At 45.0% G+C, this 26,421-nt stretch overlaps 3 protein-coding genes across 9 annotated transcripts in view; 1 reads left to right on the top strand and 2 right to left on the bottom strand.

The window, feature by feature from the left end:
- Positions 1 to 239: 239 nt before the first annotated feature.
- MSTO1 (misato mitochondrial distribution and morphology regulator 1) lies at positions 240 to 4,392 on the bottom strand. Of its 2 annotated transcripts, none has more exons than XM_075041059.1 (14): positions 4,274 to 4,392; positions 4,049 to 4,172; positions 3,930 to 3,984; positions 3,786 to 3,861; positions 3,539 to 3,587; positions 3,079 to 3,217; positions 2,850 to 2,967; positions 2,620 to 2,754; positions 2,356 to 2,508; positions 1,657 to 1,788; positions 1,309 to 1,493; positions 963 to 1,061; positions 742 to 860; positions 240 to 478 (listed from the first exon to the last, which is right to left on the bottom strand). In XM_075041059.1, the coding sequence occupies exons 1-14, from the start codon at positions 4,346 to 4,348 to the stop codon at positions 240 to 242; spliced, it is 1,698 nt and encodes a 565-aa protein (XP_074897160.1). In that variant the 5' UTR covers positions 4,349 to 4,392. The 2 variants fall into 2 exon arrangements, with proteins under 2 accessions (XP_074897160.1, XP_074897159.1); XM_075041058.1 differs by having other exon boundaries at positions 963 to 1,064; positions 4,274 to 4,391.
- A 91-nt stretch (positions 4,393 to 4,483) lies between these two features.
- DAP3 (death associated protein 3) lies at positions 4,484 to 20,009 on the bottom strand. Of its 3 annotated transcripts, XM_075041066.1 has the most exons (14): positions 19,226 to 19,336; positions 18,304 to 18,331; positions 17,578 to 17,624; positions 12,687 to 12,809; positions 9,425 to 9,526; positions 8,514 to 8,622; positions 7,975 to 8,067; positions 7,407 to 7,537; positions 6,934 to 7,014; positions 6,360 to 6,518; positions 5,897 to 5,956; positions 5,090 to 5,179; positions 4,728 to 4,845; positions 4,484 to 4,609 (listed from the first exon to the last, which is right to left on the bottom strand). In XM_075041066.1, exons 1-14 carry the CDS (start codon positions 19,319 to 19,321, stop codon positions 4,524 to 4,526), a joined length of 1,323 nt encoding a protein of 440 aa, XP_074897167.1. In that variant the 5' UTR covers positions 19,322 to 19,336; the 3' UTR covers positions 4,484 to 4,523. The 3 variants fall into 3 exon arrangements, with proteins under 3 accessions (XP_074897167.1, XP_074897164.1, XP_074897165.1); XM_075041063.1 differs by lacking the exons at positions 18,304 to 18,331; positions 19,226 to 19,336 and adding an exon at positions 19,875 to 20,009 and having other exon boundaries at positions 7,975 to 8,095; positions 8,464 to 8,622; XM_075041064.1 differs by lacking the exons at positions 18,304 to 18,331; positions 19,226 to 19,336 and adding an exon at positions 18,920 to 18,984.
- A 120-nt stretch (positions 20,010 to 20,129) lies between these two features.
- The window catches only part of ASH1L (ASH1 like histone lysine methyltransferase), a 64,572-nt gene continuing 58,280 nt past the window's right edge, over positions 20,130 to 26,421 (top strand). For all 4 annotated transcript variants that reach the window (XM_075041049.1, XM_075041048.1, XM_075041047.1 and 1 more), the window contains exon 1: positions 20,130 to 20,280. The gene's annotated coding sequence lies outside the window, so the exon portion shown is untranslated. The remainder of the gene's footprint in view (positions 20,281 to 26,421) is intronic.

Genomic DNA, 26,421 nt, shown 5'->3' with positions numbered 1-26,421 from the left:
AGGCAGAGCAAATTCACTTTGCAAAGTTTTAAAAAAAACAAACATACAAAAACAGGCCCAAAAAAAGCAGCTTTCCTCCTTTACAACACAACTGCAAGTAGCTGGAGAACTTAAGCCAGCCTTTGTAGCAGGATTTTACTGAAAAGAAAGTAGCAGTTGGGCTATCTTTAAAGCTGTTCCCTTTATTTTGAAAGTGATTTTAAAGATATTCTTCCACTATCTCTAGTAATAAAGATGAGTCAGTCTGCATCTGCTTCATCTTCAGATTCATCTGCTTCAGAACCTATTTCGTAGCACTGGGATAGAGTTCTTAGCTCGTGTAAGGCCTCCTGGAAGTCATCCTGTTCAACTCCAGCAGAGAAGAAGCTGGGCCATCGCCGCGTGTTCAATTTCTGTAGATCCTTGTATAAGCTGTAGAGGAGCGTGTGCAGAACTGGTGAAGACTGCAGGGCTGCTAGTACAGGGATGCTTTCAACGGCTGCAGGGAAAAATATCTTTGTTCAAACAGACCAATCAAAATTTGTTTCCCTACCCTATTTTACTTTACAAGCAGTTGCTTTACTTAAACTCAACATAGCAGAAGAGCTGCTTAACACTAATAATTTTTGCCCTACAAACACTCAAAAGTGTGTTGTGTGTGTTTGTTGGTTTTTTAATAATTCTCCTTTACCTCTGTTAGACCCTACTTGCCCCCACATGATCTCTTTCTGTTGCAAAGTAAGTTTAAGGGGCACTTGTTACCTGCTGAGGAATAACTGGGAGGTTTGTCCAGGAGGAAGCCTTGTCTGGTCAGAAGAGGAGAAAAAAACTGGGGGTACGGAGGTAGGGTGTTACATGGCTGCTCAAGCACGTGGGATGTGCTGTAAGGAAGAAGGTGAATAAAGTTATCCAAAACTTGCTCTACCTTCAGTTTCCAATTGCTGTTCCCTGTTCTAAAAAAAACCAACAAACCTGTTACCAACCTGAATGCCCCAGGAAACACAGTGTGTAAATAATGCTGCAGAATCTGCTCAGTGCTCTCACAAGCATGGAGTGGAGAAGTGGCCTGCTTTTCTGGACAGCTGCTGCAAAGAAAACCAGTTCATCGTTTTCGAGGGGATTTGACTGAAAATGTTGGTGACTCAGCTGCTTTTTAGCTGTTTTGCTATAACGTTAGTAGCATATAACTGGCTAGATTACTACTAGACATTTTTTTCTTCATTTGGCTCACTCTCCTAATAGGATTGTGAATGACTTTTTTAAGAAACCACCACAGCTGATTGATAGTGTGAGTTCTGAAGGGAAAAGTGCAGTTGAAATGGTGATTACCTGATGTGACTTTCTTTGCAAATTCCTCGTAGCACAACAGACTGAGCAAAACAGCAGCTGACCTTCTGCTCCCTACATGAAGACAGAAGCTTCCAGGGCATGTCTTGCTGGTAGGCACATAAAGTATCAGGGAGCGAGTAGCCATGTAGAGCAGGAAAGGGAACAGAAGCCCACGCAGCCACAACCTACGAGTCAGAGAGGGGGAGACAAATCGCAGTCTAGAACACACTCCCCCCTGTCCTGTTACGTGTGTATGTACAGATGTGAAGTAGAACACCAGCTCTTGCCCACAACAGTAGTTCAGGTAGAACTGAAAGGATTAGAGGTTGCTGTTCTCTATGCCCTTACCTTTCTCCCAGAGAAGTTAAGTGTTTCAGCAAGGTGCATCATAGAGCCCTGAGAGGAACAGAGCCGGTAAGGAGCCGTAAGGGTGTCAAGCACTGCTGCCAAAATTGCGCTGCTGTGGTAGTTAAGTGATGCCTATGGAGGGAGACACGTGGAAGACTTACAGGACAAGTTAAATTCATCTGTTCCTTAACTCATTTTTTTGTATGCTTAACTTGAGCATATTGTAAATTGTGCTTTTATATACGTTGTGTTTTAACAGTTATTTCAGGTTTTGGATAAGCAAGTCAACTGCTTGCTAACAAATGATCTGTTGCTGTTTTTCTTGACAGCAGCTTCTTAGTGCACAGACAAGGCTGGTGTTACATACTCAGCACATGAAGAATAATGCAGTAAACTATTTTTTTCAGTGCTGAAACTGAAGGCAGTAAACCAATGGAAAGACTGCAAAAAAGAAAATGTGTTAATGTTTTTTAAAGGATGAAAAAAAACTATGGGAGTGAAAAGTTGGCAGTTAAGTCTCTGCTAACAGTGAAAAAGCAGGAAAAAAAATCTTTTCTGCTTAGTAGAACACCATCATGAAAAAACATTGCTAAAACAACATAGCTGCAGAAAACACTTTTGGAGAGTGGTATATCTGAAAGAGCTGAAAGCCAGCCATGGTAGGTGTTGTTTCTAGGTAAACCACTCTACGGTACATACATCATAGTTTATATACGGAAATGTAACGGGAGGTTGTGGCTTGATTCCTAGACTCCCACTGAGTGACAGGGGGCAAAAGAGCGAGCTGTGACTGGAGAGATGGACAATTCCTAGGGCTGTGTTCATCAGTCTGTAAAAATTCTTCTGAGAACCCTGGGGGGGAAAAATCCAACCATTAGAATCTTAAAGATGCAAGCAAACAATCTAATCCAGCTTGGGCATGGAAGCGTCACCTGTTGTTTTGTTTCCCCATTGTTTACTTACTCCCATGTTACTCATGACTGGAGTCAAGCCCCAGGTCAGGATTCCTTTTCCTGAATACTCATCATAGAGCAGTTCTGTCACCTTGGCACCAACTCCAGAGAATCCATTGTGTAGGTCACAGAGGACTTGAAACCCCTGTGTAAGACAATGGTGGTGGCAGCTGAGATTCTACTTAATCTTGAACAGAAAGTTTCTTGAAAGAAAAGGGAGTTTGGACTAAGCTGTCAAACCTGCAGATAATCACACTCTTCAACATAAAAGTGCAACCGATCTTCCAACTCCTCTATGCAGCCAGGATCCTGCAGGAGACTTTCACCTTGTCCAAAGGCTTCTAGGCAACCACACTCCCTAAGAAAAAGGTGGGGGGGGCTTATTCTATCCCCTCTTAATTTTTCCTTGAAGCCAAAACTAAGATCCTGTTCTGGACAACAGATTCTGAATGAAACCTTTAGGACATACCCATCATGCATGTACTGACGGATGACGTAGATGCTCTTGGGATGCAAGTGCACATTGAGGTAATCAGACCAGACCCGCATGCTGCCACCCGAGTAAACTTCCCGGGAAACAGCGAGTCGCGAAGGGGCAGGAGATGCATCTGGAATGAGAGATGTGAAGAGCGAAGGTCTTTTCAACTCTTAACATCCCCTTGAATAAACAAAACCAGCTTTTTATCTTGTCCGGTTTCTTAACTTAGTTGCTGCTCCATGACCCATCTTTCTGCAAGCAAAGAAATCTTATCCCATAGTTTTCCTTCTCCCCGCATGCTCATTCACTGATAAATTGTCCAGCTGTCACAGGGCTTGTTCTGCCTTTCTAGATAGAGCTCTTTGTTCCCCATAAGTAAACCAAAGCCATCAGGACAGCGCAAATTGGACAAAACACAAACCGGTAATGCACAGAAAACACGCGCACACACCTTGAACTGAAGCACCGGAACTGCCTTTTCTGTCAGAGGAAGCATCTTCCTAAGGAAAAAGCCCCGGTACGGCAGTTACACCATGCTTTGCCTCATCCTTCCACATGGTACCAGTCAAGAAGTTAAAGCCCACGCCGCGAGTGAAGTAAACGCGAGAGGAGTCCGGGAAGCACCCGGCGGGCTCCGAGCCGCGCTTCGTATCCCGGCAGCCGCTGCGTCCCGGCCGCCCCGCTCCGCCCACCCTCACCGTCCGGCTCCCGGCGTCCCGCGGCGCGGAGCCCCCGGCCGAGGCGCGTTCCAGGTAGGCCGCCACCTCCCCGTCCCTGCAACACAAACCGGCGGCAGCTGCCGGCGGCCGCCGCAGCCGCCGCCGCGCCCGCCCCGCACTCACCAGGCCACCGGCGCCTCCGTGCCCGCGCCGCCGGGCCTCAGCGCGCCCACGCCGCCTGCAAGAGAGGCCGGTCACGGCGAGGCCGCCCCGCGCCAGCCCCCCGCCCGCCCCACCGGTACCTTTCAGTTCCAGCGCCACCAAGCGCGGCGTGTGCGACTCCCGCCCGCCCGCCTCCCGCCCGGCCCGGAGCAGAGCGGCGGCGCGGAGCTCGGCGGCCTCGGCGGGGCTGCGCAGCGCGGCGGCCTGCGGGGGAGGGGGAAGCGGTCAGACCCGCGCCCCCGGCCCGCTCCCGTACCCGGCCCTCACCCCCCACCGCCCCGGTCCCGGCCCCCCCCCACACACACCTGCAGCCCCCACCAGTGGGCGCCCACGCAGCCCGCGTAGTGCCCCAGCTGCAGCGTCACCGCCTCCCCCGGCATCCCTCTCGCTCGCAGCCCGCTCCGCCGCGCCACCCGGGGCGCATGCGCACCACCACCCCCTCCCCCCCCCCGGCGGAGAAGGCGGAAACGCCTCAGTGGCGGGGCCACCCCCCCCCAAGGAGGCGGACACCGACAGTGGGAAGGAGGCGCCGCCGCCGGTCCGGCCTTTATTGCGCTAGAGGGGTCCCGCCAGCCGCTCCAGCTGCCGCGGGTTGGAGCCGCTCAGGAACCGCAGCTCCTCCTTGCCGTCCTCCGTGCGCGCTGCAAGACAGAAGGTGTGTTGGGGCCGCGGCCGCCTCCTCCGCCGGGACACCCCCCCCCCCGGCTCCCCGCCCACCGCCCCGGCGCAGGCAGGCCGGTCCCCGGGCAGGGCGCTAACCATTCTCGTGCTGCAGCCACTTGCGGTCGAGGTAGTAGCCGTAGCAGCTCTCGAACTCCCTCGGGCTGTAGTTGGGGACCGGGACGGGGACGAAGGGGTCCAGGGCATCGAAGCCCTCCTGGGAAGGAAAGCCGGGGGTGAGGTCCCGCCGCAGGATGCAGCACCCAGGCACGGGCCTGGGCCTCTCCTTGCTGCAGGACCCGTCTGGGATGAGCTCAAGCAGAGTTATTTCAAAGGAGAATAAAGCTGTATGTGATCCAAAGAGCAAAGGCTGCCACCCTGAAGTGAACACAGTTCCCAAACCAGGATTTCTGTTTGTTTCCCAGTGTGAAAGGGAAAAACAAGAAGAGGCCAGGACTCACCTTTCCCAGCAACTCCTGGGGCAAATAGGCAGAACTGGGTTTGAAGAGAGAGCCGGTCTGGCTGAGGGTCGTCACAATAGCACCTCCACTCTAAAAGGTAGATTAGAAACCCTTTTAGCTGCAAACGCAGTAGTTGTGAAATAGTTATGGACTGATTCTAAATAAGTGAGGTGGTGTTTTTTTAATCTTACAGTTACTTCAATTCCAAAATTCTATATAATGGACTTCTTACAATGCTCCTAACTATGTTAAGCCTGGCTACTCCAAGGACACATGCAGAACAGGGAATACGTAGCTGGTGTTTCCAGTGCTAGCATTTAAACGTGTCATTCTTACCTATAAATGACTTTTCTATTGAAACAACTGAAATACTTTAAAAAGGACTTTTCTATATACTTTTGCATCTGAAGACTACCTGTTAGAGATACTAGCATCCAGAGGATTGAAAAAGAAGCAAAAGGAGTTGACCTCCTATAGCAAAACATCTAGAAACTAAAAGTTCTCGTTAGTTCAAAAAATCAGAAATCAAAGTGTCATAAGGGTTATTAAATACCTCTAGCTCAGGGTCATAAACTGGAGTTTGGCACGGTAATCAAGAAAAGCATTGTTACATATCTGACCTGTTCTTATTTCTCTTTGGGTGATGTCAGAAATGCTGATGAGATACTAACCCTTAACAGTCACATGATATTCATCCTCTCCTTTGCTGAAGCAACAGTGTGATGTTCGATTTGTAGCTTTACGCTTATCAGCAGGTAGTTTTAATTGCTGAGAATAACACACCCAAAGGTACAGACTGGAACTCACCCAATTATTCATCATCATCTTCCTTAGATTGTACACGAGCGTCAGCTCCTCTGGAGAAACCTGGTAAAGATTGTCTGCATCACTTTTTTTGCCAGCAGTTTCAATCTGAGACATAAATGCCCCTCCTCTACTTTAAATTAGACTGGAAGGATCATTTGCATCCTTTTGGTGCATTTTTTTCTTTGCTTTTACTTAGCACTGTAGCATTCAGCCTTAGTAATGTTACACAGAGAAATGCCCAAACCTTTCCTGCTGTAACAAGACATACGTGCACTTTTTTCTTACTGAGAGAACTTTCTTCAGTAAAAATTGTCTAAAGCACAGTATGAATTTTTCAGGTCCCTCCAAGCTAGCAAAGCCAAATGTATGTCTTTCAGGGATTACTATAGAACTTAAAAATTAACAAAACGCTCTCCCTTGCAGTAGGAATGCAGAAATATCATCAGAACAAATCAATTCTTACAGGGCTTTTGTCTTCCTTCTTTAATGTAGTCCTTCCCCAGAGCGCATTGACACCATCCACTGCCACAAGAAGTCGGAATGAGCCAAGATGACATTGCTGCTTTATCTCTTTCAGCACAACCCCTACAGCATCGCTGGCATTTCTCACACGAGCTAAACCCTTTAAGTAGGAAAAGGCACATCACTCAGGTTGGTTTTCTTGTTAATACATAATGCTGGCAACTTTGGGCATTGTCTGCCCTTTCTAAGGGGGAAGGAAGATGAAACAACCGTCAACAGTCTGTTCATTCGTTTCAAAGGAGCAATCTGCTCTAAGGTACTGAGCATCAAAGACATAGGAACTTTCAGATTCTAATTTTTGCTTCTACCCAAGTTCTCTGTACAACTTCCTTTACAGATCCATCAGATCTTCCACAATGTTTTTTGTAGCCACCTTGTTGATAGGGAAATGCCTTTCATTTCCTAGAATTCGTATTTGTAAGATCTTTAGAAGCAATTTGTTGCACATACATATGCAATGACAGGATCTTCTAATAAAACGTGAGACAAAGCCAGAAGCAGTTGTTATTCCTTACCTGTTCCACCACTTCACCCAATGGTCTGCCCTCCTCAGTGCTTTCTCGTTTGCCCCACACATATTTTTTTTGTGTTTTTATCTGCGGTAAGAGAATTACAATTAGATTGGGATATAAGTAGTGCAAAGGCAGCTTGGCAAGTCTGGATGGCAAGATTCCTGGTTCTTTGCCAGCGTTAAAGAGTAGTGCAGAATCTGGGAGAAGTATTCATTGCAAATAGCCATCCCCACGGGAGGATTTAAAGTACTTCTTTTTCCACGAAAATTGAATTCAAGTGAAGGGTAGGGTTTGTGGGTTTGTATGCAATATGAGTGCATGCATTAGTACATGAAGCATTTCTTGAAAATGAGCAAATCTAGAATTTGCATCAAAGTGCTCAATGACAGAAAGCATGTGCACTTGCAGTCCCTGAGAGATGATCCTGTAGGTAGTTCTTAGCTACTATCCAAGACAACTTGACCGGCTCTACAAACCTCTTTTAGGAAGCGCTCATTTGAGGTTTTGAAGTTCTTGAGCCAGAAGGATGCTTGCAAAGGCTGATCAAGCCGTTCTTTGTTGTAGGAAGACTGTATAAGCTCCCTGCAGTTTTTCACCCAGAGATGAGCTGTAAGCAAAATAAAACAGTTGCCTTTTTTTTTTTTTTCCAGGTCAAAATAATTGTATGAGTTGGGTGTGGGGGGGGGTGTTTGTATCTCTTATCCTTATTCTGCTACACTGCTAAGAAAAGTCTGCCATCCTTAATGGAGAAGACTCTCCCTTGAGAACAGAGGAGGTCAAACAGACCCACACACAGCACGTCTCCTGTCATACTCATTAACAGTGGAGAAAAAAAAGACTGACTATAAGCATGTGTGAGCAGGTGAAAATAACTGTAATTATGTTCTACTTTATTTGGGGGTTTTGTGCTTTATATGCCTTCTCCACTATGGAAAAAAAAAGATAATTTGCTGTGGCCTACCCTACACCTTTCTCTTGAAGCAGCATCTTCTGGATCAGCATGCATATTTGATGTAATAACACAGACAGCATCAGTATTCTTACCATCTGGGATGTGCAGCACCAACCAGCCTTGTCTTGTGCAGTAGTGAACCACGTGACACAGAGTCATGGTTTTCCCTGTTCCTTTCTCACCATCTCCAACATGGATTGTCAAGGAAAGTCTCTGAAAAACCACTTCAATTTATACTTGACTGTAATTCTTTCACAAAGGCATAAAGGAAGTTCAAAGGTCATAAAAGCAAGGATGGCTTTTGTTCAGCAGCAAACCTAGCCTAAAGAGTTCCTTCTCTCTATATCCCCCTGCCCCCCTACATCAAAGCTGATTATTCCCACTCCCTTAGTTGTGCTGGTAGCCCTGTTTGTGAATCTGTGCCATAAGCCAAATCGGGCTTAGAATAAAAGTATACAAGCTTTGTGAACTTCTCAGACTAGCTTTGCTGACAAAAGACAGAGAGCAGAACCAATTCCTGAAGACTAAACAGCAGTGGTCAGCACAGGATCAAAACATCGCCCTCATCTGCATAAACTCACCTGCTTGTATTTAACTTGCATTCTACCATCAAGTAAGTGAGAAAAGATACAGATCACATATCTGACAGCTGGGTGTGCAAAGTTGGAGCTTTTCAGGTAAGTGAAAAGTTCTAGAGCTGGTTTTCGCACCATCAGGCAGGCTTCATTGAAGGTCTTAATCTGAGAAAAGGAACAGAATATGAACAAGAAGCCAGGTGCTGGCACACTACAGCTGTTCCTGGCATGATTCCATCTCTGATTGGTACTGTGCCGGGTCTGAATGTCCACTGCTTTCCCCTTCTCTACCAGGCCAGTCATATCATCACAGAAGTTTATCAGGTTGGTCAAGTGTGATTTCCCCTCGGTGAAACCATGCTGACTACCCCTGATGACTTTCTTATCCTTTGTGTGCCTGGAAATGGTTTCCAGGATTAGCTGTTCCAATCAAGTTCCTAGAGACCAAGGTGAGGCCGACTGGCCTGTCAGTGAATCAAAAGTCAATCACCTAGAATTACTAACTCACAGATAAGATACCTCTTCCTAAACTCAAGTAGGCAGTCTGTGTTAACTGCTTGCGAAGCCTGATCCAGTCACAGCATGATCTGTCTTACAACAGAAATCAAGAGGCAAGATTTTTTTGTTGCCAATATAAACTTATTTCATGAGACAGCCTGTTTCATACAGAAATGTAACTGTGGAAAATATTCTGTAATTCATTATGTACTCAGAAGTTGTTAGAGATGAAAAATACTGGATAGAATGTTGCTTAAAGTGGAATCCTCACACCCTTCTGCCACTATTCTGGTTAGGTTGACTCATATCTTTTAGATGTAGAAAATAACAGTAAGGACCAGGAGTAACTGCATTCTTGCAGCACATCACTCTCTCTTATTCCAACAGGAAAGCATTGTAGTTACCCGATGGATCTGGTTCTTCCCACATACCAGTCCACTCCCTACAACTCTGCTCTAAGACAAAGTACCTGCTGCTGGAACCGATAGGGCAGTCCATGTGGAAACACAGCTTTCACCTCCTCAAGTGGAATGCTATAATGGCGACCCTCATGGTGTTCTGTGTGCTTGGCCTGGGAAGGTAAAATGCAAACTGTAACACTCAGTAAAGTCCAATACCTCTTTTCTGGATACAGAAGGCCTGTGAGAATGGAACAGGGAGGGAATGCTCAATCAAAGCGAGTATCTACATGCTCAATCTACAAAGCAAGAGTCAGAAGAACTATCATATTAAAGTAAAGCAGGAATTGTAGTATCAGGACACTACTGGCAGATGCTTAGGAAGAATCTAAAGAAAGGATATCCCACCTGGCAATAAACAATAAAGGGATTCCTTGAGCTTGTATATGAACCATTCTGTTTTGTGGGCACTGGTGGCCCTATGCTTCATGAGTTCATCTAATCTTTTATTAGTCCACTTGTACTTCTGGTCACCACACTATCTTAATAGCAATATGATCCCCTTTTGAATTATCTGCTGGATTCAAATTTATTTTCTTTACGTCTGCAACAAAATTATGTTTTCTGGTTTGTTCTTTGCTGTCTCTCAGTAGTAATTCCTACTATGCCACTTACCTTGTTAACTAGTACTGGTTGCTTAAGAACTCACAATCTGTTTTCTGGGGCAATAATTTCCAAGTCCCTTGTTGTGACATAAGCGGTCAGTATTATTCCTCCAGCAGACTTGCATCGTTCTGCATTTATTTATAGTAATTACTTTAAGAACTCTGACTGCGCAGTCTAAGAAGCAGTTGTTACTGATATACGAAAATCTAATACCCATTTCATGCCTTGTTACACATCCTTGTTTTTTCCCTTCATTATTCTATTTTCCTACAAGGCAATACTTGCAAAACACTTACTTATTTACTCTGGGTCTAGTCATCAGGTTTTGTGTCTTGTATAATTAGGACAGTATATGGAGACACTATTCTGCAGTACTTCCTCTGTGACTTTTAGCAACTTTTGTGCCAAGCTGTGTCTGGCATTTTTAGCAGCTTTGTGCCAAGCTGCTGAGTCCTGCTCTAGACTTTCTGCACTTTTCCACGGACTTAAAGTAAAAAAATCCTCCTCTTTATTCTTGTGCATGCCAATCTTTTACTTCCATTTTGGTTGATGTGGAATCAGAACATAACAACTTCCTTGTTTTCTTTATTTTGCATAATAATGATCCAGGAAAAGTAGTTTTATTTACGTGTTCAGAAAGAAAAAGCAGCAGTCATTCTTTCTGCCAGCTTTAGCAGATCTGGGGGCTGATCCAGATCTGTATTCCATATTAGCTTTGGTGTAGACCCAGGGCTTAATTTACTGAGGCCCAGAACAGGTGAGACAATACTGGTCTGGGCTTGGTCGCTCACCTGTGCAGTCCAGCTGACAAATGGTTTGACCAGAATGAACGGATGGGGAAAAAAAAGTTGTGATGAGTACTGCTACCCTGACCTGGCTGCATGCTGTATTCCTCACGTGGAACCAGGTCAGCAGCTGTACCTACAGGTTTGAATACTGCCTGCTTTTACCATGAATATTTTGCTTTTCCCAGTTCATTGATGGACTCTTCAGGCGCAACTGCTGCAGCTCTGTTGCAGACCCATGAATTTTCTAGCCCCAGGACTCTTGGTATGTTACTCTCCCTCCCTTTCTTCAGACCAGATTTTCAGTCTTTCAGCATGCAACATGCCTGTTGTCTTCTGCCCTGCCGTCCACTCCGAAAAGCCTATGGTAACTACACCCCTATTCCATACCTTACTGAGGAAAGGTACTCATAGGACAGGTCAATGTGTCCTGGACTGTATGTTTTACCTTGGTACAGCTGCAGGATTCAAGGTACCCACAGGTTTGCCGAACTATTTATAGGAAGAAACCATTTGGTAACTTCAGCAAACTGCTATCTAAGCTGCTTAAGTTGCCCGTCTGGTGTTTACTGGTCAGTAAATCTTAGCAACAGGAAGAAAATTTTGAGAGACTTCAGTCTTTTTTGCAAGCAGAGCTGTATTTCAAACTCTGGGCTGGATTTGCTCGAGTTTTCCTGCACGTGTTGGACACAGACTAACAGCACCTGTGTTTTTGCATGGCAGTGTTATCTATGGACTCGAACAGAAGAGCAGTACTCCAGAGACCATTTTCATTCTCAGTTTCATCACTGACTTGCTGCATAATCTTGGCCAAATTCCTTCACTCTTCAGTTCCTACATCTGTAAAGTGGGTCAGTATCTTTATCCTCATGTTCAGTCACTCTGAGTTTTGCTAATGGAAAGGTATATAAAAGCTAATTCTTATTAAAAATTTAGTTTTCATCTGGTCTTAATCCATTTTTAATGGGACTTTATGGTGCACAAGTACATGTGCCATCAGAGCTATCAGGTTTGCTGATGAAGCGAGACAGCGGAGCCCCTCTGCTGCAATATGCGATCTGCAATACAGCAAGTCCGAAGAACACTGATCTGACAAATTAATAAGCAATGGTGGTTGTCGCCAAACATCAGGCCCATGAAGTCAGAATGCCAAAGCCAGTTGCCTGGCAACATAAATGGTAGGCACAGGACAGTGGGGACAATCCTTGCCATCTGGACTCTTCTGTGCAATCTATAGAGACACTTGCATCACGTGAGCAAGATCATCTGCATGCTGCTGTTTCCATAGAGACCCCAGAGGAATCAGTATTGAAAGACTCCAATTACACAGGCAGCAGAAAAGCATCTCAAAGGCTTATTCCATTCATTTATTCCACTTCATTTTGTGCTTGAGACAGAGTGTGAGGCTGGAATTATGATGCTGGAGAGCTGTGCTGTGCTGAGGTCATCTGGGGTGTGTTTTCTATCACCCTTCATAGCCAATTTGGGGAGGTTAGTGAGGGAAGAATAACCCTGGAGTTGAAATTAATGGCGTCTGATGACAAACTAAGCCACATCTGAGCTTCTACAATACACAGTCTATCATCTCATCTGTGCAACTATAGAGAAGGAATCAATACTTGTTCCCAGGAGCTTTCAGGCAGAGGACCAGCCCTGTCTTGTTTAAACCCAGGCAGGTGGCACTGCACAGCCACAGCCTGTTTCCCTTTGGGCTGGGGATCATGGTCTAGATGCCTATTATTAGGCCTGTGTACTCCCTTCCCTTACGTCTACTAGAACAACACAATCCCAGTAAGCACTCTGGGCTCCAGCACGTCCACAGGCAGACTGATGGAATTTAGGCACTTGCTGTCTGACAATAACAATTGTGGCAGTAACTCACCGGGTCATTCTCGCTGGTATAGAAAACTGTTCTGGGTCTTTCTGCCAGTGTTTGGACATCCTGGCTGACAATGGAACTTAAGCAATCTTTGGCTGCCGTATGGAGGGCATATCCATGGTCCAACTAAGGAAAGAAAAAGGTAAACAGAAACAAACTTCTCAGCAGTCAAAGATTGCCAGTAAAAAATCCAGTTAGTAGTTTGTTTTGTACACTCATTGCATGCACATTATGATCAGGTCAAGGTAGCATGCAATACAGAATAGAATTCTCTGCAATTAGAATAAAAATTCATCTTTAAGACTGTAAATTCATCATGAAAAACCACATGCTTTAGAACCACATTTCACATTTAGATGCCTGCTTCTAAACCATTCCCATTCACTTAAGTCAGCTACCACCTTAAGTTATCTAGAGAGCCAAGCCCTGTATCTGGAAGAGTCATCCCCTTCAAGACTGCTTAAGAGCACAAGTACAGCCATTAAGGTCTTATTGCTGGGAAGTTCCCACAATGTTTCTGCCTACACTGATGAATAGTAGCTAGTACCTTGAAAATTCAGGCTGTCTAGTAATCCATAATCACCTCAATTATTGAGGGATTAGTGCAGTGCTGCCCACTATTTGATATTTATAATTACATTCCCTGCACTGATTTTCCTAACTGTGTGCCTGCATACAGACTCTTTCATTATAATACAGACATGGCTGAGAAACTGAAACAGCCAGCTAAGCTGATTAATTCTTTTTTCCATAGACAGACTGCTGAAGCATGCCTGTAAAGCCTAGCCAAAATAGGCAAGAAAGTGAGTAGTAGAAGGACAGGCATTTTATTATGTTATAGTGAAAGAAAATATAAGCATTTCTCAATGAATAAAAAAGTGTATATTCCAAACAGAGGCTGTAACCAAAGCAAGCAAAACTGAAAGCCACCCTTCATTTTACTGACTGGAACAGTTGCAGGCTCCAACTGTAAACAGAGCAAGTAGTTTCCCATTTTGTCTGTCTGCATAGATGAGAGTAGCCATAAACTGAAGTTTAGAGACAGGAACAGCTGTTTCAGTTCTCCATGACATGATGCAATTCTACTGTCATCCGAGTTTGCCTCAGGGGGTCATTTGAAAGCCACAAGAGCTCAGAATAAAGTGTAATGTCGGATTACCCCACATCCCATGTTCAACACACAATAGACTCCTGAATCAGCATTTCAGCACACACTCTCCTTTTAGGGAAGGAATTAAACCAGTTTGTACTCAACACTAGACACCTATATAACAAACTACTGCAGTGTAAATATGGAAGACCACTAAACATTCACTTTTGTCATCACATTCTTCTCTTGTTCCCACAATGTTCTTTTTCTCCTCAAATCCAACCAATCAATTAGGATGTCTTTATTTGGCTATGTTTAGTTTTCAGCCCACAGAAGTGACTTAATTTACAGCCTAGAAAAAGGCACTAAGATGCTAATTTGATACATGAATAACTAGAGCATGCAACTATTGTCACCTATTCACCTAGAAAATGTCAGCCCTAAGTCATTCCTAGCCTGGAATCATAGTCCCTCTCATTTTCTTTGAACATCCCACATTCCCTCCTTCTCAAGTGAATATCTTGGGACTGTAAGCTTTGCTCACAGAAAAGAAAAGGCAAGCTTGCTGCTCTGTGGACATCCTTTCTCTGGAGTACCACACAAATCCTTGTCCCTGACCTGTGTAACAGTGAATGAAAATTAAGCAAGGATTAACTTCTTGCTCTAAGTGAGTTCAGTTTTTATGTGCATCTAGATACAGCTCAAGACTAGCTGAATGATACTTAGTCAAAGCAATATTAATAATAACACTTTTTTAAAAGCACAATCTCAGAAGATCAGCAGGAGTTGGATTCTCTATGGTACAAAAGCCAGCTCCTAGTAAGTTCTGTGAAGGGAGTAGAAGACAGCACAGTAAGACAGGATGCAAGTGTGAGAAGGACTTTGTCTTGAAGCCCAGTCCTCTGTTCTTGCAGCCAAGTACATAGAATTTCTATTTTTTCATCAACAGAACATATTCCATCTTTAAATTACTACATTTTTCTCCTGGAAGGATACTGTTTTAGAACATCACTTCTTTGAGCCTTAGCATGGTACATCATCCTCAAAATCACCGTGTAGCCTTGTAGTGCTTTGGAACTTTTCCTTTGTGGACTGTAGCTTGCACTGGGCTGTAGAAGCAGCTTCTAAGTACCTGGAGACATGAAATCCTTCCCAACTCTCTGAAGTGCTACAAAATCAACACAAGCTCCTGAAGTAGTGAATACAACAGTACTCAGAGCAGCCTTGCAGAGAAAGACTTGGGAGTATTAGTGGGTGAAAACTGAATATGAGCCAGCAATGTGCACCCGCAGCCCAGAAAGCCAATCACATTCTGGGCTGCATCAAAAGAAGCATGGCCAGCAGGTCAAGGGAGGTGGTTCTGCCCCTCTACACCACTCTTGTGAGACCCCACCTGGAGTACTGTTTCAGCTCTGGGGCCCTCAGCACAGGAAAGACATGGACCTGCTCAAGAGGGTCCTGAGGAGGGCCACGAATATGGTCAGGGGCTGGAGCACCTCCCCTATGAGGACAGGTAGAGAGAGTTGAGGTTGTTTAGCCTGGAGAACAGAAGGCTCCAGGGAGACCTTATAGCAGCCTTCCAGTAGTTAAACAGGGCCTACAGGACAGGTGGGGAGGAACTATGTCCTGGTTTCAGCTGGGATAGAGTTAATTGTCCTCCTAGTAGCTGGTATAGTGCTATATTTTGGATTCAGTACCAGAATGTTGATAACACACTGATGTTTTCAGTTGTTGCTACGTAATGTTTAGACTAAAAGTCAAGGATTTTTCAGCTTCTCCTGCCCAGCCAGCAAGAAGGCTGGAGGGGCAAAAGAAGTCAGGAGGGGTCACAGCCAGGACAGCTGACCCAAACTGGCCAAAGGGGTATTCTGTACCATGTGACATCATGCCCAGTATATAAACTGGGGGGGGGGGTGTGTGTCCTGGGGGGGATTGCTGCTCAGGGACTAACTGGGCATTGGTCAGCAAGTGGTGAGCAATTGCATTGTGCATCACTTGTTTTTTATATTCCAATCCTTTTATTAGTATTGTCATTTTATTATTATCATTATTAGTTTCTTCCTTTCTGTTCTATTAAACTGTTCTTATCTCAACCCACAAGTTTTACCTTTTTTCTTCTGATTCTCTCCCCCATCCCACTGGCGGGGGGCGGGGGGATAAGTGAGTGAGTGGCTGCATGGTGCTTAGTTGCTAGCTGGGGTTAAACCACAACAGACTCTTTAACAGGGAGTGTAGTGATAGGAGGAGAGGTAACGTTTTTAAACTGAAAGAGGGTAGATTTAGATTAGATACTATGAAAAAATTCTTTACTGTGAGGGTGATGAGGCACTGGAACAGGTTGCCCAGAGAGGCTGTGGATGCCCCATCCCTGGAAGTGTTCAAGGCCAGGCTGGATGGGGCTTTGAGCTACCTGGTCTAGTGGAAGGTGTCCCTGCTCACAGCACAGTGGGTGGAACTAGATGATCTTTAAGGTCCTTCCAACTCAAACCATTCTGTGATCCTGAATTTGAGAGATAGAGACTTGCATTTTATGAATTACTGCATTTCTGTTCACAAAATTCATGCAGAAGTGCGTCTGCATTTTTAACAGGCTACAAGAATACCTTTGAGTGACCTAGAATACCACTGCTAATGCATTATATATTCTGACTTTATAGCAGCAATATGCCACTTGATCCCTCCTCCTGAACAAAGACAGTGGCTTATCACTGATTCCCTTGGCTTCATGCGGAATGCCAGAAACGTATACCTTTCTGGCTCACTGTAGAGTTCTGCATAGTAAATCCTAACATGTACATAAGGTTCTCACGTTTTCACATCATCTTTTAACACAGTTTATCCTAGTAGTGTAGAGTGGATTTTATAGTAAGTTTCCATCTGCCAAAGGACAGAGTAGTCTAACTCAGATCCCTGAAATGGCAGCAAACTATCACGTGGTACATGGAGATTAATCACAAAGTCATGTGCCATAAGGTGGAGCTGTTCCTACATGTTTCCACATATCTTAGTCTCTAGAAAAGACTGTTTATTTCATAAAGGCTGCCATCATAAGTACAGTACCGTACAACCAGAATCTCATCTCTGGAAACAAGTAGTTATACAGTCATCCTCTTTAATGGCTGCATATCACTATGTACTAGTGAAAAAAGTATTTAAAAGACAACAGCAAACAAAATGACTGAAATTCTTTACCATTAGGAAATCATTCCAGATATGCAACATGAACCATTATGCTGTTTATAATATAAGGAAGCTTTACTGATAACGTAACGTTGCTGTGTTGTTGTGGCAGAGCTAATATTACTACACCCACCTGAAGCCCTGAGCCATCTTTGGCAAAATTATCTTCCCACCAGCAACACAGGCTTTGTGAAAGGCTGGTGGTTCTGTTCTGTATAAAGGGCTGCTTCCTTTGTATTTTCCAGCAGTGCAGAGCAAGTAGATTCTCTATTTTCCAAGAAACACTTGTATTGAAGATGTAGAATTTCACCATTCTGGACACTGCAGAATGCTGAACTTTAGTCTTCTAACAAATGTCTCACTTAAGCCAACTATCCAGGCTTGCTTGCATGTTCTCTCTCTCTCCCCAGCTGACAGAGAGAAATGTAGAAGGAATAATAGACACAAGTTGTCCTTCTTTCCTTTGCCCATAATGGGAGTTTACACAACCAGCTTATAGGAGGCACCAAGTTTTTAGATGATGAATGTAAGAAGAATCTCACTTTTATACAGTTGTAAATTGTCATTCCAGTTCACAGGACAGCTGAAATATTGGAAGCAGCAACACGTTATTACAGGACTTACCTTTAGAGGATGGTAGACAAGTCCTTTCAGACTTCTCAGCATTTTTTCTGTAGAGACAGAAGTGGATTTTTTAGGGGGTTTACTGTGTTTAATGTATCTTACGCTGGGAGAGAATCATTCCTGCCCAAAGAGCTTAAAGTCTAGGCACACAAATAATTCAGACAAACTGTCAGAATGCTTTGCAGCAATACAGTTGACTGCTGGTAATCAGCATAATTTGCCTAATAAAAAAATATTCCATTAATTATGTTGCCTTTTTTTAGAGACATTTACAAAAAACCCTTACTTTATAAGTAAAGATATTTCATTCATCTAGTGAGGAGGAGAGATTCTTTTTTTGGGGAAGAACATCTATTTTGACAGCAGCTTTTAAGAGATATAAGAGCAAGGGCTACACAGTGGTTTTTTTGAAGAAACTGGAATAACGCAGAGACTGAAGATGCTTCTGTGTTTCCAGCTTCATCCTAATCATGTGTTAGTATTTACTGCTCAGCCATCTTTGATTACAACAGAAGAAAAAACCCAAAACAAAATATTTGAGCATTTGTGATGCAAAAATAAAGGCAAAAAGGTAAGTAAATTAGTTAAATCTGTCATCTCTGCCAGCATTCAAGGCCTTCTTCATACCACTTCCTTAGGAGAAAATAATGACAGTACCTAACAAAGATGCTTTAAGAATTCTTGGTTGCAGTAAGTTACACAATGCATTCAAAGCGAGATAATTACCTTGTAATTCTTTAGGAGGAATAGCTGTCTTAGGGGAATTGGTGATTAACTGCAATGTTAATACTAAGCAAGACAAAGATGGTTTAACTGCATAGAATGGCATTTACAACTGTTACTGCATAGAATGAGAAAATAACTCCACAGTGACGCACACTGATTTTGTAAAGGTGCTTTACATTCTTTCATCTAACAATCAATGCACAATACATATTTGAAAAACAAGCCCCAGTTTTGCTATTTCAAGAATAAGTGAAGATATCAGCCTGTGGAGGCTTTTTTAGTCATTTTACTTTGCCATGCTAGCATGTACAGCAGAAGAGGAAGGAGGAATTCCATTCCGCATGAAATGTATCCCATTTGTTTCAAATCACAGTTTTAACAGTAAGGAAAATAGAGATGGGAAAGCTGTTTTCTCAAACACAACTAGTAAAATTAAGGAGTCAGAAAAATCTGCAATTTTCTGTTTGTTTTGGGCACCCCTAACATTCTGACAGAATTCTGGAATGACTAGTTCAACACAAGGTGTAAGGGCTCTTCTCTGGGGTTTGTCTATCTGTGGGAGAGGAGCTTTAGCAGAAGAGTAGATTAAAACTGCAGCCACTTCACAGATTTGTACCTGGGTCAAGTTGAAGAACTGTCCAACTCAGCATACAGTTCCATATAGAAAAAATACTTGCTTGTGGTCTTTAGGAAAGGATTTATAGATCGGAAGGAATATCATTTGGTAGTAAAAATTATGCAAAGAACCCTGAAAGTTCTATTTGCAGACATCATTAAGTAATCCTAACCTGTCACCTCTGCAGACTCAATTAAAAACAAATTTATGGTTGTTTGCACTCTATAAATTTACTGCTGGCTTCAGAAAGCTGAAGCCAAGCACCAGAAACACAGGAGTAGAAGACGGAAACAACTTTGAGCTGACCAGAGCGTTATCGTCTTTGGACGACCGATGTCTGCTGGCCCACTGCTGTTTCAGAGACCTGTTACCCTTTGCCTTCTCCCCAGTTTTCCCTCCCATGTGCTCTCCACCTATTCTTCTCTCTTTTTCTGGACATACACAGGACTGAGATAACAAAGAGGCATAAAGTACATTATTCAACCCGACCTAGAAACGGGAGGCACTACCAGAAACCGGGAAAGCTGAACTTCTGTTCGTAAAACCTGCGAGGGGGAACTAAAGGCAACAACCAGCCGCCCTTCCTCTCCCGCCTCCCGTCTGCACCGGCTCCCGGCAGGCTGCAGGCCGCTTCCCTTGTCCCCCGCCGCTGCTCTGCCCCCTTCCTCCCGCAGCCTCCCTGCTGAATCGAGCCCCATTACCGCCCCGGGTCCCCACACGCTGCCGCACCGCGCGGGCCTGACCTCCGCACGGCCGCTGCCTCGGCGGCTGCCGCTCCTCAGAGCCGGGCCCTGTGGGCAGCAGCAGCCGCCGCCGCCGCCAAGGAAGCGGCCGACCCGCGCGGGCTCCAGCCGCCGCCGCCGCCAAGCAAGCGGCCGACCTGCGCGGGCTCCGGTCGCCGCCGTGCGATCCCCCCCCCTTCCCCCGGGCCGGCGCTGCGCGCCTCGGCACTCACCGCTGGCGGCGGGCCCGCCCCGCTGACAGAATCCGCCGCGCGAGAGGCCGCGGGTGACGCGAGGCTGCTACGGGTCCCGGGCAGGGACAGGAGGCGAGGGAAGGGATGGCGCGGATCCCGCCCACCGCTGGGCTAACGGCGCCCTCTCTCGGCGGGGGCGGGGCTAGCCCGGAGGGGTGTGACCGGGGGAGGGCGTGGCCGGGCGCGGGGAAGGCGGGGCGCCGGGCGCTCGCTCGCGGTGGAGCAGGAGCCGCCGCCATTTTGGTTTCGCTGCCTTGGCTCGGAGCAGGGCCGAAGCGGCGGCCGGTCGGTCCGGGTCCCGCCCTGGCCCCGTCCGCGCGGGCGGCCGGGAAGATGCGGCGCGGAGGAGCCCGTCCTCGGCCCCGGCCGTGTTGTCGCTGACACGGTGAGGAGCGGGCGAGCGAGCGAGCGGGCGGCGGGCGGGGACTGGGACCGCCTCAGGCCCGGAGCCCGGGGGGAGGGGAGCCTGGCCGGGGAGCCGCGGCGGGGGCCGCCCCGCCCCGCACCGGCGCCGAGGCGCGCGCTGCCCCGCATCCCTGCCGCGCTGCCGGCCGCCGTACCGGCCCCGGGCCCCGTTCGCGGGCGCGGGGCATCCCCGGCGGCGGGGCTTGCCGGGGCGGCGGCGGGGGATCCCTGGCGGCGGCCGGGTCCGCGGCGGCGGGCGTGCGCGTGGGGCCCCGGCAGGGCCCGCGCCCGGAGTGGAGCGGGGGAGCCCGGTCGGGCCCTTGCGTGAAGTGGGGCGGGGGGATCCCTGACAGCCGAGCCCGCGCCGGGAGGGGGCGGGGGATCCCTGACAGCCGGGCCCACGCCGGGGAGGGAGGCGGGGGATCCCCGCCAGCGGGGCCCGGGCCCGGGGCGGCGCCGAGGGGGGGGGGGTCCCGGTGACAGGAACGGTGCCCGCGGGGAGGCCGTGTGCCGGCGGGACGCCCGAAGCCGGGCCTGTGCCCTGCGGGGGTGGAGAGAGCCTGACAGCCGCGCTCATGCGTTCTGTCGGGCCCCGCGGGAGCGGGGGGGGGGGGGGCGGGATATCACCTGACAGCTGGCCCGGTGCCGCGCTGGAGGGGCGGGGGGGGGCGAGGGTACCCCCTGGCAGCGGCCCCGGGGGAGTCCCTCGTCTGCCGGGTGCCCGTGTCGGGTTTCAGGAAGTTTCCCCGTGTCTGTGCGCAAGTCTCCGCATCCCCGAAACTTTGATTTTTCTGTAGGGCAGAGATGGTGGGAAGAGAGTGGTCCTTCCCTTAGGTGAAAGGCGGTGGTGCAGGGGGAGCTGGGGGCCCTGAGCTGATGGAGGTGGGGGTCTCTCTGGCAGAGGTGGGTTGTTTTTGGCTTGTTGGGATATTGGCTAATTTACTAGGTCAGTGGCTTGTAGACTTTTCTGTTTGAAATCCTTCCCGCCCCCCACCCCCCCCGCCCAAAATCATATTTCTGAAATTCTACTTCCATGGGATTTTTCATCCTATTTTTGTTTTATTGACCGGTAATTTGGGATTAGGTGGTTGAGCCTAACGTATCTTAGACTTACCTGTCTCTCAGACCAGAAGCCAAAATGTGTTGCTGTTCTTTTCTTTCTGTTAGATAGTCTCCTGACTTTCTAACTTCTGTTTTTCACCCTTGGTTTGTGGTTTCTTCACTCTGTTAATTACCTAGCAGAGAACTAGAAACTACTTGGAATGTGGGTTTCCATCAGATGGCCTCAGGACACGCATTCACTCTCCTGGTAGTTGTGTGTTGTCAGGAACCAGTAAGGGAAACTTGAGGTAGTGGGTTCTTACTCTGGCTTTCCAGTCTTGTTAGGAGAGATCTGGGGAGCAGAGACTAAGGGAGGGATGCGTGGTAAAAAACCGTGACTTTACCTTCAAACATTTAAATAAGTTTTCATTTTCAGGAACAGTGTACCTTTTTTGCATCTCTCATTTATTTTGATTGTCTTCCTTGCATTAATGTAGATTGCACCTGCAAAAGCAATGTTTTCCAAGGACATTGGGTTTTTTGGGTGAATCCTGAAAGACTTGTGTTTCCTGTGGTCATCCTTGAGGACCTTGAGACCATGCCTGGTGCCTCTGCCTGAATGGGGAAGTTCTAGCAGCTGGTTGAACATATGGGTAGAGATGGGCTCTAAAATCATCATCTGTCTGCCTACTTGAGTTCTTAAGAAGCATTCTTACTCGAAAATTAAAGTTTCAGTAGCTTTTCTAAACTGTATAAGAGTATAAGACAGATTTTTTTTATTTTGAGGGGGTCTAAGTACATCTTGGTTTTAAAGACAAAATTACCACAACTTCTTTTTGGACTTTAGTTACATTTGACAGGCAGTCAACAGTCATTTAAAAAGCACTTAATGTTTGAGTGATAATAAACAGTAAAACAATATGAGTCATAATTTACAAAAAGAAGCAGCTTGTTTTCAGAAGTTTAAACTGTCCTTGAGGATACAAAAAGCAGTTTAAACACTTGGTGCAAGAGACAGGCTTATTGATATAAATTGTAATGCTGTTGTCACAAGAGAAATATGGAAATAGCACATACAGTTACCGAATTACAGTTATTTTTAAATACATATTGTTGTCAAATGGATTGTTGACTTCTTAAAAAAAAAAAAAATTAACTTGTGCTGTCATTGGCAAGAGGTCAACTTTTGCCATTGTGGACACATTTCTTCCACTCCAGTGAGGTCGTGTGTTTCATCTCAGCTTTCAAAAAGAAAAAAAAAAATCTGATATGCAGACCTACTGTGATTATTCTGTGAAAGCAAAATCTGTATTTGTTTCTAATTTTCTGTATCACAGCAGTACCTGTTGTGCAGCATGGCTCACATGGCATGTGTGGCCATCCTAGCACTGGGGTATTTTTGACATAACCAAAGGCATTGTCTGCACATTATGTCAGGAGTTAAAGGTGAAATACTGGTTTACTATGTCCCTTACATTATCTTTTACTAGGTGGGTATAAAAGAGTTTTAGGGTTTGTTTGGGGGTTTTGTTTGTTTGTTTGTTTTTTCAGAAAAATCCATTTAAAGGCATTAGACATAGAGACATACCTCTCAGGAAGTTCCTGAATCACAAATTTAGAGGCTGGGGGAATATTTTAGCAGAATTACCACAGCATATGTTGGGGTTTTTTATGCTTTTCCCTAGGCAATCAGTATTGCCTAATGTTGGGACTAACAGCCTAAGGCTAAGTGAACCTTTGGTCTGATCAAATGTGCGTTTTGTTATGCAATGTTTAGCAATTTCATATTAATTTGCATATGAATAGTGAAACAACAAAATTATCAGGCAAGTCAAAATTCAATCTTGTGTTTCCAGATTTTTCAGTTAACCTATGATATCAGAAGAAGTAAGGTTAAGATACCAGAAGAAACATTATATCTACTTACAAAGTTTTCCCCTCACTGGAGCATACTTGCAAAGTATCATCATGTCTGCCCTCTGTGTTTCCTTCTACAAAATAAGTGTCCTGCCATTTGCTCTCTCAACACATGGCCCATACTGTCTTTGCTATGAACACTTCTGTAAAATATTCTTCTTGACAAGACAGGTACTCTGGTATTTTATGGCTGTTAAAAACACAGCTAACAGATCCTATTTGTAAAATATTCTATTTCTCACCTCATATAACACAAACAGTAACTTTATTTCTGCCAAGTGTCTCTATCTCAACTTTTAAAAAATACATAGGTAATCCAAAGTCCTTGAAATCCTATTTCAGTGACCTCCAGTGGTCTGTGTTGCTGCTTAGGTTATGTGATGTGGAGAAATATAGTGGGGCTTTTATGACACGTTTTATTCTCTTTTTGAGAAAGAACTTCTGAGTGTGGTAGCCTGTCTTCCATAGCAGAAGAAAGAAGACAAGGAATATGAGAAGGGATTGTGGGAGGCCATAGAGTTACTAGTAATATTCCGGGATTTCAGACACTCAGCTGAATTTTTTTAATGTCCCCTGAAGCTGAAGCAATGGAAGGAACCAAAAGAAAAATACTCACCTTCCAAATATAAAATCACAATATGTTTTTGTCAACAAAAACAGTAGCAAAAATTAAGATGACATAGTAAATTGGACAGAGGAAAAAGAAATCTCATTTAATATTGCTAAGGTGCGGGGGGGGGAAACATATCTAGAAGCTGGCAGTAGAAGTCAACCCTTGGTATTTTTTTTCTGGAAAAGCAGGGGATCAGAAGAACGGAAGTCTTAGCAGGTGATGGGCAAAAAGGGCTTTGGATGTGTCAACAGGAGAATAAGAATGAATAATAGATACTAAAACTGTATATGGCACTAGAAAAATCATTAATGAACACCATTTAGTTCTAGGTAGCACATGTCAAAATGGATGTTAAAATGCTTCCTAGTTAATTTGGGGGGGGAAGAACAATTACAGGAGGGATTTGAGATCTACAGAATGAGAAGTTGGAAGTTTGATGTGTTTTGCTGCTTAGGGAGATGGTTAGGATGTGTCTTGATCATAATTCATAAGGCCGTATAGGAATTTGATACTAGATGGTTCTTAATCTAGCAAAATTTATGTTAGCCTAAGATCCCATGGATGAAAGTTGTTGCAAAATGTGGATTATGTCTTGGAATAGAGTCCCAAGGGAAATGGCAATTTCTTTCATCAAAAAAAGTCTTTAAATAAAAAACGTTGATGTTGCTTTGGAAAGACCTGCTGTGGGTCTGCAAAATGTGAGCAGTGGGATAGGAATTGCTGAGCAGAGTTCTTGGTCTGATGTAGAATGCCATGCTGCTTGATTATAGCAGTACTTTCTAGTCTTAGAAGTTACGAAGCAGTCTGGTTAAATAACAGTGTGCAAGCTTAGAAAATACTTAATTGTGGGCATGGGCAATCACTCTCCACTACTTTAATTTCACATGAATCATATTGGGTGCATGAGATGGATATAATGCTTTTCTTGTAAAGGTCTTTGTAGTGGGACCATGCAAAGATCTCTTTCAGGGATCAGTATTGTCGAAGCAGGTACTTTGCAAGTCCATAGCCCATTTTTCTGACCTGAAGAAGCCTATAGTATAATTAAAAACAAGACTTGCAAATTAACGGAACAAATGTTGAAAGCAAAGACACAGATATGTACCTTGTATCACACCGGTAAATATGATAGTTTTAGGTCTTGAAAGTACCAAATCATTGGGAGTTTTCAGGGTAAATTCATGCAAGCTTTTATAGCTGCCTCTGAACTATGGCTGTCATAATTTGGCTGCATTAACATCCACAAGGAGAATTTAAGGCACAACCTGCAAGAGGAATGGTAAAGATCCTGTAGACTGGTGCAAGTGGGGCATACAAAGTGTGAAGACTAGCACAGAGAAAGCAATGGTGTTAAATACAAGGGGGGCGGAAGGAAAAGAACACATATAATGGTTGTCACTGGTGAAACAGAAAGCACTAAGGAACAGGAACAAGTGAAGAACCAAGGTACAGTTAGGCACACCTTGAAGGCGATGGATGGGAAGCTTGGACTTGATGAGGTAGGGAAGAAGAAGCATTCTTGGGATTCAAAGAGATGAGATCTAATCAGTTCACGGTTATGAAAATGATCAAATTGGCAGACACGTTTTCTGTGAATTAGAGTGGGTAGAAATGGAGGGTCGGAGAGAAGATAGCAGTGATCAAGGCAAAATGATGATTAGGTCCAGGATTAGCATTTTTGTTGTCTATGTAGAGAGGAATTAATGAATAAATAAAATGACCTGCTATGTGCTCATGAGAGCCATCAATTTTGTGACTTTGTTTCTAGGATAGTTACTGATTCTGTGTTATCACAGGATAAGATTTTAAGACAGTTCTCCTTTAATTCTCAGTGTGCACTTTGTCTTGGTCTTGCAGTTTCTGAGGTCAGTGTACGAGTGTACTTACTTAAAGTCTTGCTATTAAGTAAATACAGCACCAAATACAGCAGTATAGATGGTGCTGTTTCATTTTAATTTGGTGTCAGATTTTAAGCTTATTAATATTTTATTATTTTTTTTTTTAAGAAAATGACTGAAGTGTTATAGCTGTTCTGGACCATACTCACTAGAGAAGGAAACATTTGTGTGAACATAGATTTGAGAGTTGCACGATGGCCTGTAGGATTCTCTCCTTTTCTTGAACTTGAATAATAAAAATTCATGCATTAGCTTAGAATTACTTTACTGCTGGCCAGTTTTCCTTGTGCATTGGCATGTAAGAAAAAGCCTGGTTTTGGTAACATGGTGTAGCCTAATGGACTGAACATTGGGCCTTGAACTAGGAACTGTCACTGACTTGCTTTCTAGCCCACTGTATCATACTGCTCTACACATTTTTTCTAGTTGTAAAATGGAGATTTTATCGATTTTATCTAATTACCTCTGGTCTTATGAGTAATAACAGCATTTTTGATTTTTCAGGATGTTCTTAGTTGACAAGTCATAGCTGCAGATAGAAATACCTCTTCATAATGTGCACAGAACATGTGAAAATAAGTTTGTTTTCTCTGAGAAGGTAGCTTTCTAATGATATGCATTTTGTGTTCTCAGCAGCATTTCTTCTGTCCCC

Source organism: Buteo buteo, chromosome 11 (assembly GCF_964188355.1).
Source record: "Buteo buteo chromosome 11, bButBut1.hap1.1, whole genome shotgun sequence".
NCBI lineage: Eukaryota > Metazoa > Chordata > Aves > Accipitriformes > Accipitridae > Buteo > Buteo buteo.
The sequence above is the reverse complement of the archived record's forward strand: the minus strand, read 5'-3'. Positions and strand labels throughout refer to the sequence as shown.

What these genes read in the sequence shown, in the direction of transcription:
- MSTO1 (XM_075041058.1), bottom strand. Translation starts at nt 4,348, where the DNA reads ATGCCGGGGGAGGCGGTGACGCTGCAGCTGGGGCACTACGCGGGCTGC. An exon ending in CCCACTGGTGGGGGCTGCAG is followed by an intron (nt 4,173 to 4,273) that starts GTGTGTGTGGGG and finishes CCTCCCCCGCAG; the next exon opens with GCCGCCGCGCTGCGCAGCCC. An exon ending in TTCCGGTGCTTCAGTTCAAG is followed by an intron (nt 3,218 to 3,538) that starts GTGTGTGCGCGT and finishes CTCTCATTCCAG; the next exon opens with ATGCATCTCCTGCCCCTTCG.
- DAP3 (XM_075041066.1), bottom strand. Translation starts at nt 19,321, where the DNA reads ATGGGAGGGAAAACTGGGGAGAAGGCAAAGGGTAACAGGTCTCTGAAA. An exon ending in CCAAAGACGATAACGCTCTG is followed by an intron (nt 18,332 to 19,225) that starts GTCAGCTCAAAG and finishes AATTCCCCTAAG; the next exon opens with ACAGCTATTCCTCCTAAAGA. An exon ending in CCCAGGAGTTGCTGGGAAAG is followed by an intron (nt 4,846 to 5,089) that starts GTGAGTCCTGGC and finishes TTTCCTTCCCAG; the next exon opens with GAGGGCTTCGATGCCCTGGA.